Source organism: Ursus americanus, chromosome 2 (assembly GCF_024610735.1).
Source record: "Ursus americanus isolate L20-20 chromosome 2, mUrsAme1.1.p, whole genome shotgun sequence".
In the NCBI taxonomy this organism is placed as follows: domain Eukaryota; kingdom Metazoa; phylum Chordata; class Mammalia; order Carnivora; family Ursidae; genus Ursus; species Ursus americanus.
The window spans coordinates 38,257,411-38,276,647 of NC_142128.1; the positions used below are offsets into that span (position 1 = coordinate 38,257,411).

General features: G+C 55.6%; 1 protein-coding gene across 1 annotated transcript; it reads left to right on the forward strand.

Moving 5' to 3' along the window:
- Positions 1–3,452: 3,452 nt before the first annotated feature.
- Positions 3,453–18,645, forward strand: LOC123783336 (serine protease 27). The gene is made up of 8 exons (XM_045784018.2): positions 3,453–3,555; positions 10,842–11,319; positions 15,460–15,486; positions 15,981–16,054; positions 16,154–16,316; positions 17,118–17,389; positions 17,694–17,863; positions 18,290–18,645. Exons 1-8 carry the CDS (start codon positions 3,453–3,455, stop codon positions 18,581–18,583), a joined length of 1,581 nt encoding a protein of 526 aa, XP_045639974.1. The 3' UTR covers positions 18,584–18,645.
- Positions 18,646–19,237: the final 592 nt, after the last annotated feature.

Sequence of the window (19,237 nt, forward strand, 5' to 3'; positions counted from 1 at the left end):
CAAACAAATCAAATCTTAAAAAAAAAAAAAAAAAAAAAATTTATTCTTAAATAATCTCTATGCCCAATGTGGGGCTCAAACCCACAACCCTGAGATCAATAGTCGCACGCTCCACTGACTGAGCCAGCCAGGCGCCCCTTGAAAATTACATTTTTAACGTCTTACTATTATACCCTCAGTGCTTAGCATGTAATGGCAATTTTGTTGAATCAATTAATTAAATGGAATAGTTTATAAATTTGTACTTAATAAAGCAGGCTTCAAATTCTATTTTTTCCCTTTTATATTATTTCTCTCATGCTATTACACTATTTTAACCTGTTTTTAAAATGTAACATATTTTGGTATCCCATGTCAGTAAACCATTCACAACACGACTGTTAATGCCGTGTAATATTCCACTGTATAAGTGACCCAAGGCCGTGTCCTCTTATATGTACATTCATTCTTTTTACTGTTGTACGTAATACTTCAGTAAACAACCTTGTTCATAAACACTTAAAAACATCTCTGATTACTTCCTCAAGTATGTTCCTAGTACAGAAATCACTAGGTTATAAATTTAGCTGATATGTATTATCAAACTACTCTCTTTTCTAAAAAGACTTGTCTAGAGTTGTGTAGTGATTTTTCTCCCCTTTCTTTACCATGGAAAAATAGAATGTAAGTATCTTCCCTCGCATCCTGGCAGGGTTTGAAAGCTCAGTCCTCCTTGTCCTAAGGAAAGAACTAGCTCTCCAGCTGCTAATGATGTGGTGTCAAGGCTGAATTCACCAGCACGGTATTGTGAAAGAGGGGAGCACTGGTGTGGAGAGAGAGAGGAGACAGGAAGTGTGTCAGCTAGGACCAGGAAACGGGAAAGATTTCCCCAAGTCTAAGATGGGCGGGCCTGCAAACCTAGCAAAGTTCCGTGAGAGTGCCACTTGTATGTCCAGGAGCCCCTGGAAGCCGAGGCTTCACTGGTAGACCCCAGCTCTCACCAGGACTCTGTCGTTCACATGCCAGGGCCTGGGGTGGAGCTCCATGCTTCCCTAAGCAACCAGGATGCTGATAGGGCCCAAACTGAATGTCAACTACGGACTGGTAAACAGCCACTTCCCTAAGGCCCCAACTGCCCCTAAATGCCCAGCTGCTCCAGCCCTTCCCTAAACCTTCCCGAACTCTAGCAATTGGAAACTTCGTGCCTGGGGGCATCTGTGTGGCTCAGCCAGCTGCACAGCAGACTCCTGACCTGATCTCGGCTCAGGTCATGATCTCAGGGTCCTGGGATAGAGCTCCATGAGACCCATGTCTAGAGGGACTCTCTCTCTCTTTGCCTGTCCCCCTGCTCTCTCCCTCTCTAATAAATAAATCTTAAAAAAAAAAGTTAATGCCTGTTAAGGCAGGGGGCCTCCAAGCCTTTTGAGCAAGCCTGTTCTGACTGTTTGGAACTAGTTATTGAATATGTTCAATGTTGCCCCTGCACCTGTCCTGGGGGGCAGGGGTGGGGAGCAGTGCAGGAAAGGGAGGAAACTACGGGGCGCCTGGGTGGCTCAGCCGTTAAGCATCTGCCTTCAGCTCAGGGCGTGATCCCAGGGTCCTGGGATCGAGCCCCGCATCAGGCTCCTCCGCTGGGAGGCTGCTTCTTCCTCTCCCACTCCCCCTGCTTGTGTTCCCTCTCTCACTGGCTGTCTCTCTCTCTGTCAATAAATAAATAAAATCTTAAAAAAAAAAAAAAAAGAAAGGGAGGAAACTAGAGGGAGCTGGTAGAGTGGTTAATACCTTGTCCATTTCTCCTGCTGTCTCCCAACCTGGTTACCCCTCCAAGTCCTTGCCAACTTGCTAACTCTGGGCCCTCAGCCTGTTCTAGATCCATAGTACGCAGAGCAGCCCACGCCGGTGACAGCTGATGCTGCTCCAGGATCACGTGGACTTCAGTTCCAACAACAGCTGGCTGCCATACTCAACGCATGGCCTCACTTCCTCCTTCTTCTGCTCAAAGCCTCATCTTCCCCACTGTACAGATGAGGAAATGAACCGAGAGAAGGGAGCAGCAGGGAAGGTCAGGAGTCAAATGCCCCAGGGCCATTTTAAGATCTTGATAAGCCCTGACCGTATGGCATCAATCACATGTACACGCACCTCTCTCTGCAGAGTAAATGCAACGGACCCTATAACTATATGCTTTGAGGTGCAGCTGGGTGGTGAACAGTAATGCTTTCGAGATATTAACAAGCATCTATTCATTTCAATTTGGCAGCTTCCTTTTCCTATGTGAGAATAAGAATTGTTTTTCAGGACCCAGACCTTTTTATGAGCCCCACAGAGCTGCAATACTTAAAGGCTAGCACAGGCTGAAACCCTGGTCTTCTCAGGGCAGGCCTAGCTCCTTCCCCTCCCCTTGCAATATGATCCCCATTCCCCAGGCAAGCAAACCCTATACAGGATTCCTCTGGGTGCACATAACCAAGGACCGTGACTCACACAGGCTGAGGCAAAATAACGTGACTATTATTGGGGCTTAACCATGCCAGGAACACCTGCCCAGGGAAACAAAAGGTGCAAATAACCTGACTCTCCCACTTCACAAAAATCCATTTAAAACCGCACAACTTTCCAGGCGCCTGGGTGGCTCAGTCGGTGAAGCGTCTGCTTTCGGCTCAGGTCATGATCTCAGGGTCTTGGGATCGAGCCCCGCATAGTGCTCCCCGCTCATTAGGGGAGTCTGCTTCTCCCTCTCTTCTCTGCCCGCCCCCTGCTCGTGCTCTCTCTCTCAAATAAAGAAAACCTTAAAAAAAAAAAAAAAAAAAAAAAGAACCACACAACTTTTAACAGGCAGCATTAAAGAATAGTTGAAGCTCCCAGACACTGAAACCCTCACCTCACTGGGACCACAAATCCTGAACTATTGTGCCCAACGATCCTCAACTATGTAGCCCAAGCCTTACCCAATCCTAATTAAACCCTGCATCCAAAAGCCCTCCTTCAACTGGCCCCAAACCTCAATACCTCAACTGAGCCCTCCCACCTCCTCTCGACTCAGAACTCTTTCCCTGAACAAGCGACAGGTTGTTCGACGCTGTTCTCAGCATCTGACTCGGTGGCGGCCGCGCTAGCGCGAACGAGTCTGCATCGGGGACGTTGCACTGCAGGCTAGCAAGGAGGGAAGGCGGCGTCCGCTGCAGAAAGCGAGGCCCAGCAGGGTGCGATGCCTTGTCACGCGAACAGGCCTGCGCCCCGGGAGGAGAAGGCAGCCCCCCGGCCCCCGGCCTCCCCGCCCGAGGGGCCCTGCCCTTGTCCGCGCCCGCACGGGCGCCTGCAGCCTTCTTGCCTCATCCCCCGGGCGCCGCTGCCTCAGGGTGACTCAGGAGGAAGCTCTGGTCGCTCGTCCCTCCGCACTAATCCAGCCGGACTCAGGACCCGGGAAAACACAAGGCGACTCCGCGGTGACTAATAGACTCTCCTACAGCCGAATGACGCGCACTCGCACCCGCTCACCAGCCGGCGGAAGTGCGGGCACCGCGAGGGGGGAGCCGGGAAGGCGGCCGGCCGAGTTCCGGCCGCAGAGGCTGCCGGGTGAGGGGAGTGCGCGGGGCCGCCACGCCGGGAGCGGCGGGCTGAGAGTGCGCGTGGGGCCGGCGCAGGCCCGGCCGGGATGCGAGGCTCGGCTGGGCCCCGGCGGGACCCGGGGCTGAGGCCTGTGCCCGCCGGCGAGCCGAGTGCTCCGGCCGGGCCAGCACCCCGCCCCCCTCCCCCCCAAGCTCTTACCTGCTCCCGCTCGAGAAGTAGAATACGAACCACCAGACGGGGAGCGCCGCCCGGGGCGTGCCGGCACCGGCTTGTGCGGAGTCCCTACGGCCCCCGCGCAAACTTCCGGAATTTTGCAGCTGGCTGTCAAATGTTCATGGTCTTTAAAAGCCAGTACTAAAAACAATTCTGTAGACCTGCAACTAAATAAGTTATATTAAAAACAAAGCCAATAAAAACCTCTCTTCCTAACTATTGTGCTACTTTTTACTCTGACCTATGTTTCAGAGACTTTTTTGTGTGTATTATGTCCGCACTGTGTGCTTGGGGACATTTACTTGCAGCCCCACACTCAGTGACCGTGGTGGTCGCTTGGCAGCTGCCAGGAGAAAAACGTCCCCACAGCCAGCTTAGCGGATGGGCGGGTCCCGGAACACCCGGGAGGGGGAAGGTGGGAGGGCTGTTGTCAACTGAAAGTCCATTGGAGCAAACCGGGAGCTGTAAGTATGGGGGCTTCTCATTGGCTGCGCCGTGACGGTCTCTCATTGGCTGGGCTGTTGCCGGGGCAGGAGGAAACCTTCCAGCTGGACTAGTAAAGTGGCAGCCACGTGCTGGATCTGGCTCTCCCTGTTGGGTCGGCTGTTCGTGAGTGACAGGGCTGCGAGTGCCGCCTGCTGGCGTCCTGAGTGCGTTCTAAAGGAGGTTTCCTTTTTATCAATTTTCATAATAAAAATTGGTGGACTCTACAAATCACCACATCTCCGCCCCATTCTCCCAGAGCCAGTTGTTAAGCATTCCCCAGCACGCCACTTGAGTCAGACAACGGCCAGGGGAGACTTTCAAGAACATAAGGCCCAGGGTTTTTTTGGACCAGCGTAGGGACGGAATCAGCCTCCTCTTTATTAAGACCTCGTGCGGGTCCTGACCGGTGCTCAGTACATGTTTGAGGAAGGGAGGGAGGAAGTTATGTGCTACCCTGGGCTGTCAGTTTACTTAAGGTCAGCTTGCCTAACCCTGACCCTGACTGTGACTCTCACCTGACCTTTCTCTAATTGTCCTAACAGCCTTCACTGCACTCATGCAAGGCCTTGAATGCCAATACTCAAAAGAGTTTCAGCCAGGAAAGGATTTTTAATTGGGGTGATATAACCCAAACTTCGCTTTCGGATGAGCATCAGGCCAGTATGGAGGACAAGCTGAGGAGAGGAATGAACAGACACCAGGAGACCAGCCTGCTCATTCAGGACTTTGTTCAGTACTCACTGTGTTTGACCTGTGGAGAGATGGGGCTGCAGAGATAGCCGTGAGCCCCAGTGCATGGCCCCGAGGAGTTCAATCTAGTGGGGCAGAAGATAGTAAACAATTAATATGAGTGTGATAAGTGCATTGAAAAACGCAGATCTAAGTGCCAAGGGGTGACTCATTCTTTCTGGAGGAGGCAAGGAAGCTGTAACCCAGCCCGGACAAGTGGGGCTTGTAGGCAGAGGGAAGTTATAAAAGAAGGAAGAGGGTGGGGCTCCCAGGCTGACAGACTGCCCTGGCAAAGGCCCTTGTTTGTAGAGGGCCTAGGAGATTGGGCTGGAACAGAGGCTGGCGAGGGTGGGCGAGGTCCAGGAGATGGCTGATGAGGCTGAGGGGGAATGTTCCAGTGTGGGGGGCAAGGAGCCAGTCCCGACAGAGTGGAGTTCGGGTGTGTTCTCCTTTATTCTCCAGTCATGAGCTCCGTGTCTGCAGTGACACTCGACTTTTCCGCTGTATCTCCCACCTTCCTTCCGTGCTCCCGCCAGAAAGGAATACTGCTTGTAGTATGGCTGAAGGCGCCGGACTCCATACCTGGTACCCCCTGCTCTTATGCCCCAAACTCTCTTCAAACACACATATTCTCTCTCTCTCTCTCTCTCTCTCTCTCTCATTCACACACTCTGTTTTGTAAATTTTACCCAAATTTATTGACTAGCTGAATGTACGACTCAAAATCATTCCATAGGACAAATTCAAAAAATAAAACTGCCTTTGCGTAGCATTTACATTTAAAAGTTTTAATCTGGGCACCTGGGTGGCTCGGTTGGTGAAGCGTCTGCCTTCAGCTCTGGGTCATGATTCCGGGGTCCTGGGATCTGGTCCCACGTTGGGGCTCCCTGCTCAGTGGGGAGTCAGCTTCTCCCTCTTCCCCTCCCCCTGCTCATGATCTCTCTCTCTCTCATGCTCTCTCTCAAATAAATATATAAAATCTTAAAAAATAAAAAATAATGTTTTAATCTTTATGACATTTGCATTCTGTTTCTGTATTCCAGTGTTGTAAACACATTTTATATTTTCTTCCAATATGTTTATAGTTTAGGGTTGGGTTTTTTTTTTATTTTAAGATTTTATTTATATATCAGAGAGAGAGACAGCCAGCGAGAGAGGGAACACAAGCAGGGGGAGCAGGAGAGGAAGAAGCAGGCTCCCAGTGGAGCAGGGAGCCCGATGCGGGGCTCGATCCCAGGACTCTGGGATCATGCCGTGAGCCGAAGGCAGACGCTTAATGACTGAGCCACCCAGGCACCCCTATAGTTTAGGGTTTTAAAAACATTTTTGTGAATGATCAAAAGTACAGAGATATTACTTAACTTTTTTCAATGATGTTTACTGAATAATCATTTCATTCCCCACTGATTTGAAGTGACATTGAAGTAAGATACATCTGTGTGTATCTGTTAGGATATAAACAATATATACAGAAAGGTCAGGGCTACAGAAAGACTATGATCTCCTTGATACGTGAAATCTGAAAAGGTCACATTCACAGGAACAGAGTGGTGGTTGCTGGGGCTGTGGGGTGGGGGAAATGGGGAGACATTGGGCAAAGGGTACCAACTTCTGGTGATAAGATGAATAGGTTCTAGGGAGCTAACGTACAGCACAGTCACTGTAGTTAATAATAGTGTATTGTATGCTTAAAATGTGCTAAGAGATTATACCTCAAGCATTCTCACAACACACACACAAAAGGTTACTACAGGAGGTGACGGATGTGTTAATTAGCTTGATTGTGGTAATCATGTCACAATGTACACACATATGAAACCACATCGTATGCCTTAAATATATACAATTTTTATTTGTTAATTACATTTCGATAAAGCTGGATGAATAAATAGACAAATAAATATTTGTAAGAGAGAAAAAAGAGAAAGGATGAACGAACTATATGGTTTAGCAAAAAGTGAATCTATTTAACACATTTTGCGAAGTAAATTCATCAGCAGAGTGGTAGGTCTGGTTGTTCTGTCCCTGAGTAGGTCTTCTAGAAAGATCTGAGAAAACAATTGCCCTTGTAATGGATTCTGAGAAAATCTTGAGAATCGTGTGATAAACAGAGGTGACAGGTGACATGACATCTGCCCTTAACCTGACAGCACCTGTTCAGCTCACCCAGGTGTGCAACATTTCTCTCATTAGAATTTCTCAACACCAACTCCCGCCCCGCAAGAGAAAATCCCAAAAGCTCTTAAAAGACTCCATCTGCCCACGAGGGTTCGGTCTTCTGTCGACATGGTGTGATTTGTTGGATGCCCATTCAGGACAACGGTTTGTGGTGATATCTAAGCACCCGAGTATCAGAAAGTACAGGAGGGCAGAACGGTCTGAGAACAATCACAACTGTTGTGAGAAACAGGTGGAGCATATTTTGTATTCGATGTTTTAGTCAAACAGGGTCTAAGTAGGAGAGTAAGGGTCAAGGGTCAGATTGGTCAACTTTCTCAAGTGGCTTTTAAAAACTAATGGTTAGTTTTACCTCTTATTTGGGTCAGAGTCAGAGACAAATTACAGGTACACCAATTTTTTAAAAGATTTTATTTGTTTATTTGAGAGAGAGAGAGAGAGAGCACGCTCAAGCAGGGGGAGGGGCAGAGGGAGAGGGAGAAGCAGACCCCCTGATGAGTGTGGAGTCCAAGGGACTCGATCCCAGGACTCCAGGATCATGACCTGAGCTGAAGGTAGATGCTTATTCACTGAGTCATGCAGGCGACCCCAGCTACACAATTTTTAAGTAATTTTTAGTCAGGTGGAAATTCTTGTACAAACCAGTGAGATCCAGAGTGTTGGGTGTCTTTTGAGAATTTAACACATTAGGCTCCTAATGAACCCAGGTATTGGTTACCCGGGAGTTTGGGTTAAATGCATGAGATGGCCCAATAACAAATGCAAAAAGGTGGAAATTATTAACTTTTCACAGTCTACATAAAGTTCTTAGTGTACCAATTCATACAAAATGTACAAACTTTGTAATTATATAGGTTTATTTTCCTCGCCTTGTACTTTATAGTGGTCATATGCATTACCTCTACATGTTACAGACCCCAAAACACAGTTTTTGCTTTAAGTGCTCCTGTATTTTAAGAAATGAGGAGGAAAAACCAGTATTTTATATTTACCTACATATTTTCCATTTCCTGTGCTTCTTATTACTTTCTGAAGATCTGTGATTTCATCTGGGATCCTTTTACCTTTAGCCTGAGACCTTCCTTGGGCTTCTCCTGCAGTGCAAGGCCTACTGGCAATCGATTCTCTTAGTTCTCATTTATTTGAAATTGTGTTTTTCCTCTCATTCTTAGAGCATATTTTCATTGGACATGGGTTTTATGGGATTCTGGGTTGATAGGTATCACCACCACCATGACCATCATCATCATGGGGTTCCAACATGAAGACATTCCACTGTCTTCTGGCATCCACTGTTTCTCAGGAGAAGCCAGCATGTTGCACAAGCTTGAATGAAAGGAAGGGTTCTTTAGATTCCAACTTTCTGCAGGTAAGAAACAAGTTGGCAGAGAAAACTACTGCACTACAAACACAGACCATTTCCTATGGAAAAGGACGGATGATTCAGAAACCAGAGCCCAAAGCCCGGAGGGTGGTGTGGAGAGTCATGAAGAATCACTTCCAGGGACTCCAGACAAGCCCCCTCCCTGATCCCAGTGGGAGATAGCAGCAGCATGTGCCCGGCTGGATTTCAGAACTGCTATGGGCCAGCGACTGCTATGTGTGGTTATGGATGACGGCTGTCCTGTCTCTTCCTCTCTGTGTGTCTTGGGTGGGTGGGCAAGGTGAACTCTAAGAGCAACCTCACCCATGAAGGCTCTGCCACCAGGGAGAAGCAGGATCCATGCTGAGCAAGGAGCCCGATGCAGGGCTCGATCCCAGGATCCCGGGATCATGACCTGAGCCGAAGGCAGACACGTAACCAACCGAGCCACCCAGGCACCCGTTTGCTTCCTTTCTTAACTTGACTCCCTGAAGTTAATGACTGCTTTTGTTGATGGTGTTCATTTCTTTCGTATCTACCCACACTTTCCGGTTCCCCACAAGGTCAATCCCATTAGGGACGACATCAGTTCCTTTTTCTCCTTGCCCACTGCATTCCTCCTTGAGATGCCCATTTTCCTCTTCTCTGGGACATTCCTTTAGCTGTCATCCTTGGAATTCTGTTTGCTTCTCTCCGGGCTTGTACTCCCTGTCCTGGGTCTCCCGTCTTCCTCTGCCTCAGTTTCCATCTTGTTTTGGTGGAGCACATCCTTCGGTAGGTTCATCAGACTGAGAAGACCGTGTAGTGGCAGAGGGCATGATGATGATGATGTTATCATTCCTGTTGCTTGTGTCCCTGTGTCCCAGTGAGGACTGCCTGCCCTCTCTGCAGCTGTCACTCCAGCACCCCCCTTCACCAGCATCCTAGAGGATCCCTTCACTGCTCTTCTGCATTTGAGCTCTGTGTTCCACAGTCCACATATCCTAATTTTCTTGGTGCACCCCTTCTGTAGTCAGAGAACATCTTTTCTCCAGGGGCTTCCCAAGAACAGTGCATGGGGGGCTAAGTTTTTTGAGACATCCCATGTCTGAAAAGGTCTTTATTTTACTCTCATGCTTACTGAGAGGTGGTGGTTACTGCTTCTTACTGACCAGCACCTTTCCCTCTTCCTCCTTTCTGTCCTGGGGGGTGCTCCGGGGGCTCAGCTGGTTAAGCCTCTGCCTTCGGCTCAGGTCATGATCTCAGGGTCCTGGGATCAACCCCACATCAGGCTCTCTACTCAGTGGGGAGCCTTCTTCTCCCTCTCCTGCTCCCCCTGCTTGCGCGCATGCCCTCTCTCTCTTTCCCTCTCTCAAATAAATAAATAAAATCTTTATTTAAAAAAATCTGTCCTGTAGCCACGCGGTGGCTTTGTGACCAGCCTGGGACAATCACACGGTCAGGAGACAAGTTGGGCCACTTAATGTCTTTCCTGGGATGGTTCATCTGAATGGGACAGAAAAGGAGCTCTAGTCCTCTCGGCTGGCTTTCCTTATAGGAAGTTCTTATGAAGTTCCCGGCTCGTGGAGTCATCCTGGGCACTGCAGAGACAGGCAGAGCATCCTGGGGGTGAGAAGGGAGGTACAAACCCACCAAAGGTTCTGTGAACATCCCTTGTGTTCCATGCATCTAGGCTGGCTTCCTGTCACCCGCTTTTGAAAGAAATCCACAAGGTGACAGACATGTTCCCAGCGGGTCACTGCTGAACATTCCGCCACCTTTCCTTATGGATGTTGGAGGATGCTGCTGTTGTTACAAAACTTAAAATGTTTTAATCGTTTTTGTACTTATGGATTCTACTCGTTGCCAAACCGGACTTTGTTTGGTGTGTGTTTGTTGTTGCAAGTGTAAGTAGAACGTGCCCCACTAACACCTGACTGCTTTTTCTGTACTTAGGATTTTCCTCTTGGAATAGCCCGCCAGCAGGGAGGTCAGTGAATCAAAGGGAATAACTATTTTAAAAAGCTGAGGCCACAGACTGGCCAGCCGACTCACGGAAGAGCTGCGCCCACCAGCCGGCCCATTTCCGCACAGCCCCGACGGACGGCATTCCTCTGCCACCTGCTAACTCCCAACAGGACAACTGGCCTCTCCCGGCGGCTCCGATTTGCATTTACTTGATTAAGGAGGCTGGACCTTTCTCAGTAAAGCCTATTAGTCAAACTGGTTGTCGTTTTGAAACACTTTCCACAGTCTGTGATTAGACATTTTTTCCTTTAAAGTAGCCTTGTCGTCTCCACGCTGGGAGCTGCGTCTGTGCGGTTCAGCTCCACGGTCCCCGCAGCTGGGACAGCGGTGGTGGGCACCGCCCGTGCTCAGATCGCCGTGCGCAAGAAAAGAACGGACGAGCGAATCGGGGTGATGACCCCCACGCCGCTCGCAGGGCCGCTGGGGGACCGAAGCGGGAACCTGGGGGCGGGGCGGGCGGTCCCCGAGAGAGACCCGAGCCCACGCGCCCCGCGCTGCAGCCCGCGGCCACCAGGGGGCAGGCCCGCTCCGCCCAGCAGCGTCGCTCGGGCCGGGGGCCGGGGGCCGCGGGCCGGCGCACACCCAGCGCGCCCCGCAGCCGGCCACCCGGGCCCCCACGCGCTCCCAGTCCGCGCACGCATCCGCTGCGCAGGCGGGGAAACTGAGGCACGGCTTGGTCTGCGGCCCGGCACCCACCGGCCGGGGCCTGGCGGCGTCGACCGCACCTGGTCCCGAGCCGGGACCCCGCGGCCCGGGCGGGGGGTGGCCGCCCCAGCCCCGAGTCCGGCCCTGACGTCAGCCCCATGCCCCAAATAACTTCCTCCGGAGCCTCTTCCGCCGCGGCCGCACGTCCCGGAGCCCGGCCGGCCGCGCCCAGGGCAGGGGCGTCCGTGGACGCTCCTTCCCGGCCCGGCCTTCCCAGAACCCGCTTCCGCCCCGCCCGCCCCTGCCCCCGGGTGCCGGGAAGCCCCCCGCCCGCCGCGCGCGGGAGGAGGGTGCAGCCCCGGGGAGGGGACGGGGGTCGGGGCCACCCTGGGGCAGGTCCTGGGACGCAGGTTCTCCTGGCGCAAGGGCCCGTGAGGGGCGCTGGGGTCAGCTAGGGACAGTCCCCCCACGGCCCGATGGCGCCCCTGCTCTTCGTTCCATAAGAACGGGTGACCTGGACTTTTCCGAGTCCCCTTCCTCATCAGTGTAAGACACAGACCTGAACTGTGTTGATCACTGATGCCCTGAAACAAAGTAGGTGCTCAATAAATCAATGAATGAACCCACGAATGAATGAATGAATGAAACAGGGAGGGTCTGGTGGGCAGACTGCTGTCAGCTTACGTGAGGCCTGCGGCCAGATGGGGGGGAGTCTGGTCAGTTATGGTGGAATCCCAGGCCACAAGCACCGAAATGAGGCAGGCACACCCCCACTCCAAGACCCTAAGGTATTTTGGGGTGAGGGGTCTGCCCCCTCGGGGTTCAGGGACAGGTCACGGAGAAGTTGGGGTTCTGGGGCACCTCCTTCCGGCTGAGAAGAGCTGGGCGGGCCGGGCCAACAGGTTGGGTGGCATAGCCAAGCTGACACTCACCTCCAGCATAAAACCCCACTTCATGGAGCCGTGCATCTTGAGCTGGTGCTCACGGACCTCCAGCCACCACTGCCCCCCCCGCCCCCGACTCGGTGCCCCAGCCGGCCTGAGATCATGAGGCGGCTGCCAGCCATGGCCCTGCTCCTGCTGTGGTTTGGTGAGTACTGGATGTTGCAGAAAGTCCGTCCCCCTCCTGCCCAGAGGGGCGCCCTCTGACCTGCCTGGAGCTCGCAAAATCCCCCACTCCCTAGCCAGACCTGAGGCTGCAGCACCAGCCTCCCTTTCCTGCCCCAGTGGGCGGCCTGCTGAGCAGGGAGAAAGGCTCAAGGGTTCACTCCTGAGGCAGTGACCTGCAGGAGGCAGGATGGGGCTGGAGGCACAGGTCCAAGAGGACCCTGAGCAGAAACATGGGAGGGGCTCTCCTCGCCCTGTCCCCCGGCTTGTCTCTGGCGTTCATGGGCCAAGCTCTGGGTTTGGGGTTTCTGCTTCCTTCCATCTCAGTCTCTTCCCGTCCCCCAGATAAAGACATGGGGTTGAATGTGTGCAGAATCTGAACTCGGGGCCACTGGGCTCCGAAGCCTTGGATCCCCTTCTGCTGGGCTGGGGGGGGTGGCTGAGCTGCCACCTGAGCCAGAGCCCCCAGGAGGCCGGTAAGGGCTCACCGGGGAGTGGGGAGCTAGGGGTGCGGGCTCCTGCTCCCACCAGGCTGGGAGGATGTGTGGGGAGGAGCGAGGCCTGCATCTCCTCCCCTCTCCCAATCCTGGGTCAGGGTCAGCAGGTGCCAGCCAGGGGGACCCCACCTGCCAGGCCCCTTCCCTGAGGGCGGGCTGCTCCCTGCCAGGGAAACACTCCCGCATTCCTGGGCTAGCCTGGCCAGCCCGGTGCCACCTCACTTCCCTGTCCTCAAGTTACCTCCCAGGGCTGGGCCAGGTCACCCCGGCTTCGACTCTGCTGGGGCTTCAGGCTTCCTACCAGGGGTCAGAGGACACCAGGGCGGCACTTCGGCGGGGAGGCCCAGTCTCCCCAGGCTCCACAGGGCCTCCCCAACCCTTGCTGCCTGGCTTCTGCCTCCTGGTTTCCTGGCATGGGGATAATGACGTTTTTGAAGGAAGCCCATCTCCAGTAAGGCTGTAATACCGTGATTGCTCCTAATGGGGTGAGTAATCGCAATCATTGCCAAAGATGAAACAGCAGCCTGCATCTGGCTTACAAACAGTTGTGAACAGGAGTCGTGGGCTCCTTCAATGCCACCCTCACTCCCCACCTCCTAGAAACCTGGGTCTCTACCATCCCCACCAGCTGAGCCCTGACCAGCTACAGGAGCATGGGGACCCTGGGCCCACACTGGCCCCCCCCGGGTGGCTCACCCAGCCCCTGACAGGGCACCCACCCTGCAGAGCCCAAGGCTCCACAGTAGCCCTTCCTGGTCAGCCCTGCCCCCATAGCTGTCCTCCTTCTGTCCTTCTATACATTCCCTGGAAGGGGGCTCTGCTTGGACTGAGGTTCTGGGCCCCTAAGTGAGATGAAACTATGGTACTCCCCCCACAGCAAGGTGGGCAGAGCTCTGTGTGGCCCAGCAGGTGGACAGAGCTCAGGAGTGGGAGCCAGGCTTCCTAGACAGACAGCACAAGCAAGGAGGGCTGCCCGGAGGCAGTGGCATTTCACTTGGGCCTTGATCCGGATTAGGACCCGTAGGATTCACACTAGTAGAGACCAGGAGCTAAGGGCCTCTAGGCAGAGGGGCGTTGTTAGCAAGCACTCACAGGTCAGAAGGCTCAGGCTGTGTGAGAAACAGAGAGTTGCATGAAGCTGATTTGAGGAAGTCTGCGAAGACTCAAGGGGGTTGTCCACCAGGCCACAGGAGTGCGTACTTGATCCTGGGTGTGGACTACAGAGGCATCTGCATGTAAGGGAAGGGCGGGTGGCTGTGGGGGAAGCGGAAGGCCCTGGGAAATCCGCACGGGGAGGGAATGAACCTGAAGGAAGGTCAGTTCCCAAGGGGACTGGGGTGAACACCGACTACCGAGCAGAACGCCAGGGCTTAGGAAGAGCAGCTGGCTGGGCGTCTTCCATCCAATGCAGTCATTTTATACTAGGTGAGTGGGGCTGCAGGGAACAGACCTCCCAGGGGACTTTGGCATTTTAAAAGGGCACCTGTTAACACGAACCAGGGACTGGAATGTCCAGGGCAGACTTCCTGTCCCCATCACCGGCCTGGGCAGACAACATGCTTGCCCCCACACTTCTGCCTGGCACCCCTACTTGGAAGACGGCCAGTCCTGCCCGTGCCTGCTCAGCGCCCCCCCGCCCCCCGCTGTCCAGCTCCTCCCCGTCATTGCTTCATCGCCAACCCCACCCTCAGCACTGGGGAGCGCACCCCTCGGACGGGGGGGTCCTTGTAAAAACCCCCAGCATCATGGAGATGTGTGGCTCAGACCCCACGGCCCCTCCCCTCCATGGGACTGCTAGCGAACTTACCACACCCTCTGGTCACCGGAGGGGTTGGGGCTGAGGTGGGGAGAAGCTGTCCTGAGCCCCCCACCCCAGTTCTGATCAGGTTTGCCCCCAATGAACCAGATATGCTGGGGGCGCTGGGAGACCGGCAAGTGTTTCTGGAGTGTTGCTGACACTGGGCTGGGGTGGAGGTTCCCGTGTGCCTCCCTGTGTCCAGGGATGTGGGGGGTGACGGGTCTTGGGGAGAGGGGCACTACTCCGACCCCTCTGCCTGTCCCCTCCCCTGGGAGGGTGGCCCAGCAGGGGGTCTTGGGTGCCAACTACAGAACATACTGAGACGCGTGACGGGTGTTCAGTCCTTGGGGGCCTGGAATCTCGGGGGGACTGACCCACGATGCCACCGGCTGGCTTCTGTTTGCTCCCCGGGGACCACAGAGGCCTGAGGGAGACTCCGGGAAGAACCCTACGGAGGCTGGCTCTTGCTGGAGCAGTGTGTGTGAGCCGCTCTGGGGCCTCTTGCTTGACCCCATCTCCAAACTGTCCCAGGGGGGCAGGCAGACCCCCCCCCCCCGGCACCAAAGCTTCCAGACAGGGACGGGTGGAGGGCGTGGAGGGAGAGACCCGGAGGACAGGAGAAGCAGCAGAGTCCAGCCATGATGGGGGTCCTGACTGGCTCCTGTGTGGCAGGGAGCTTGTCAGCCCCTGCAGGTAAGCTCTAGGCCTCCAGGGACATGGAAGCCCCCGGCCTTTCCTGCCAGGTCCCTCCATGGACTGTCCTTCGGTGTCCTCAGGAGGCTGGGAGTGGAGCAGAGGAGGGGCTGCCCTGACTAGTAGTAGGCAGGGGAGAAGCAGACCTTGGCTTTGGCAAAGCTGGCTGATCACCCCCTTTTTTCTCACCTCCAGGGACTCAAGGAGCCACGGCATCAAGTGGTGAGCATCCAAGGCCACTGGATGGGGGGACAAGGGCAGGGGCTGGTCTGACAGCAGCAAGACTGGCCAGAGGCTCACACACACCCCCCAGAGGGGGACCCAGAATCAAGGGCTGGGGCACAGGGAATCCCAAAGTAAGGAACAGCTGTGGCTCTGCAGAATTAGAGCCAAGACAGGAGAGGACGAGGAAGGCCTGGCACGCGGTGCAGTGGGCACAGGAGCCCAGCAAGAGGAGGTGGGCAGGGAAAAGTGACTGCAAAGAGGCTAAGGACAATCTGAAGACCATTCTGCTGTAACAGTAACAGACCCTGCAGGGTCACCAATGCTGTGTGGGACCCTCCCAGCGCCCACTGCCCCTCCGGGAGCCTCTATTTGCTGGGCCCTGGGATAAGACCTTTCTGAGAATTATGTGAACCCTCTCCGTGTCTCATGACTAGAGAGGTAGGTCTGAGGTCACCGTTTCAGAGGTGAAGGGCACGGGGGCTTTCCTACAGCCGTGAGGTGTCTGCCTGTGACCAGCCAGCCGCCCACACCCCTGACCTGCCCAAGGTCTCCGTGCAGGTCAAGGGTAAAGAGGGCCCAGAACTGGGCAGAAAATGGAAGCTGGAGTGTGGGTTTGGGAATCAGAAGTGCCCCTAGTGAGCACCACCCCCGCCTTGTCCCCTAGTGTGCGGGCGCCCAAGGATGCTGAACCGGATGGTGGGCGGCCAGGACGCCTTGGAGGGCGAGTGGCCCTGGCAGGTCAGCATCCAGCGCAACGGAAGCCACTTCTGCGGGGGCAGCCTCATCACAGAGCGATGGGTTCTCACCGCCGCGCATTGCTTCTCCAAGTGAGTCAGCCGGCCCCCAGGCTCCCTCCACACCCGGCAAGGGTGTCTCCGGGCTCCAGCACCTCGGACAGCGCCACGGCCGCAGCCCGGCCCTCGCCCTGCTGCTCGTCTAGACAGTGAGGGGCTGTGCCAGGCCTGGGGCCATGTCCCCGCCATGCTGGCAGGCTCAGCCCATATCCTGGCCCTCTTCCCTGCCCCCCTCCCACACCTCGAATCCAGGACACTCCCTTTCCGACCGGGACTCGGGTTCCAGATGAGCCCTTGGGCTGAGGTCCCCCATGCCACCATACTAGGAGCCGCCCGGCCCCAGACCCTCATCTGAGCTCTTGCCTCACCACAGCACAGGGATTCTCTGACAACCTCACATCTTAAATTCAGAAACGTGGGCTCAGAGCGAGCAGGCTGCTTGCCCAAGGCTCATGGGCTGGCCCCCAGCTGCAGCCTGTGCGCGGCACCTCTTTCAACCCATTCGTGTAGGCACCACTTTCAACCCCTTCATGTAGGGACTGTTACAGGGAGGAAACTGAGTCACAGAGAACTTGCGGGGTGACCTACCCAAGGTCACCTGGCCAGCCAAGGGTGGGTCTGGGCATTAAAGCCAGGAATTAAAGCTGCTTCAGTCTAACCGTACTGTACGTGCCCCAGGAGAGGACGGTTCTGAAGACCGTGTGCAGGCACAGGGGTGAGGGCGGGGGGCTGGTAGCAGAGGTATCACCCCAGCCCCTCCCTGCTTCGAGGCTCCATCCGACCCCTCCCAGTCCCTCTTCTGTCTCACACCAGCCCTCTGCTCTTCCCCACCAGCACCTCCCAGACATCCCTGTACCAGGTCCTGCTTGGGGCGCGGCAGCTGGTGAGGCCAGGCCCACATGCTGTGTTCGCCCGGGTGAAGCGGGTGGAGAGCAACCCCCTGTACCAGGGCATGGCCTCCAGTGCCGACGTGGCCCTGGTGGAGCTGGAGGCACCGGTGACCTTCACCAACTACATCCTCCCCGTGTGTGTGCCTGACCCCTCCGTCGTCTTTGAGACGGGCATGAACTGCTGGGTCACTGGCTGGGGCAGCCCCAGTGAGGAAGGTAATGGGGCAGAGCTGGGGGTGGGGAGTGGGGGCCAGGTCTGGGGAAGGGCAGTCTGTGGGGGGACCACTCTGAACCAACAGTCTTCTGTTGACTGGTACACGTGGATCTCTCCCCCAACGTGGGGTGGGTACGGGAAAGCAGGGCTCAGAAGGGGCAAGTGGGGAGAAGGGGGGCAGCGAGAGCCCAACCTAAACCCAAGCAAGAAACGAGGGGGGACAGAGCTGTGGATCTCAAGAAGCCAGGGCCATGGGGTCCTCGGGAAGACTGTGCACTGAGCTGCAGGCTATTTCCCCCTCCCCAGACCGCCTGCCCAACCCGCGGGTCCTGCAGAAGCTCGCCGTGCCCATCATCGACACACCCAGGTGCAACCTGCTCTATAGCAAAGATGCCGAGTCTGGCTTCCAGCCCAAAGCCATCAAGGACGACATGCTGTGCGCTGGCTTCGCCGAGGGTAAGAAGGACGCCTGCAAGGTAGGGGCCAAGCCCTGCTCCCCTGGCCCCCGTGGAGGTGGGAGTTAGCCTGGCTGGGCCCAGGAGGCCCCCGTAGGCGGGCCGTGGTCCACACCAGAGCCTGGCATTTCAGCAGCTGGGAAGTGGACTCCCAGGCCCCACCCAGCACAGTCAGCCAGTTTAGTAAGGTCTGCCGTGGGGCCAGGAACCTCCAAGAGCCCCTCGTAGGTGAATCAGGCCAGGCAGTCTGGGGGTGCTAGGGAAATGGGCACCCCAGGGCAGAAAAGGACCAGCCAGCGGGTGGTGGGGTGGGGGTCCGGGGCAGGGACGCTCCTGGAGCTGAGGAGAGGGACGAGGGAAGGCCGCGTGTGTGTGCGTGAACCTGGGTGCAGCAGAGGCTGGCTTTTGGGCCCGTGGGCTCTGACTGTGCCCCTGCTTCTCCCACAGGGCGACTCAGGGGGACCCCTCGTATGCCTGGTGGGCCAGTCATGGCTGCAGGCTGGGGTGATCAGCTGGGGCGAGGGCTGTGCCCGCCGGAACCGCCCAGGTGTCTACATCCGCGTTACCTCCCACCATGCCTGGATCCGTCGGATCATCCCGGAACTAGAGTTCCAACAGGCTGAGCCGGGTGGCCAGACGCGGGGGCCCCGGGGCCAGAAGCCGCCCGTTGGGAACTCTGTGCCCTGCCTGGCGGCCCCTGTGCTCCTCTCAGTCCTCATTGCCCTGCTCGCCCTACTCTGAGCCCCGGGGACCCACGCTGTACATTTGTAAATAGCACCCCATTCTCTCCCGTCAGGCGCCGTTGTTTTTTATTTATGTTCATCCTCCAATAAAAACCCAACCTCAGTGCTGGCTGCCCCGTGTGCCTCAGCACACCAGATGGGGGGCTGCTGCGCCGCTGGGCTGGGGGTGAGGCTCCCCAGCGGGAAGGGAGCTGCGGCAGGTTCACTGGACACCCATTCCCGGATCCCCTCACAGGCTCCCAGCCCTGCCTCAGCAGCTGCCAACACCGTCCTCACTGTATCACTGAAGGGCACCCCGGGGGCAGCAACAGATACCAGCAGAGAAAGCGGGGGCCCACTGGAGGGTCCTCGAGGAGGAAGGCTTTGCTCTCCCATGGCCCCCACTGCCTGTCTGAATCACCCCAAGTCTCCTCTAACATCAGCAGGGTGACTCACCCACGTGTGTGCTTTCCTACTGGAATGCGGGGGGGGGGGGGAGGCGAGGGCTGTTCCTGGTGCCCTGGCCCCCCCCAGGGACTCCTTGTTCCCTGGGTCCCTCTTGGCCCCTGGCTCCTTTTCCTCCATCTCCTCCCTCAGCCTCGACTTCCCAGTGGTGAGTCCAAAACTGCAGGGAACTGAAGGGGCTGGAATTGGAGCCCACATCTGCTGGGAG

Coding starts and splice junctions, on each gene's coding strand:
- LOC123783336 (XM_045784018.2), top strand. CDS start 3,453: ATGACGCGCACTCGCACCCGCTCACCAGCCGGCGGAAGTGCGGGCACC. Junction 15,487..15,980: donor AGGAGCCACGGCATCAAGTG/GTGAGCATCCAA, acceptor GCTTTCCTACAG/CCGTGAGGTGTCTGCCTGTG. Junction 17,864..18,289: donor GTAAGAAGGACGCCTGCAAG/GTAGGGGCCAAG, acceptor CTTCTCCCACAG/GGCGACTCAGGGGGACCCCT.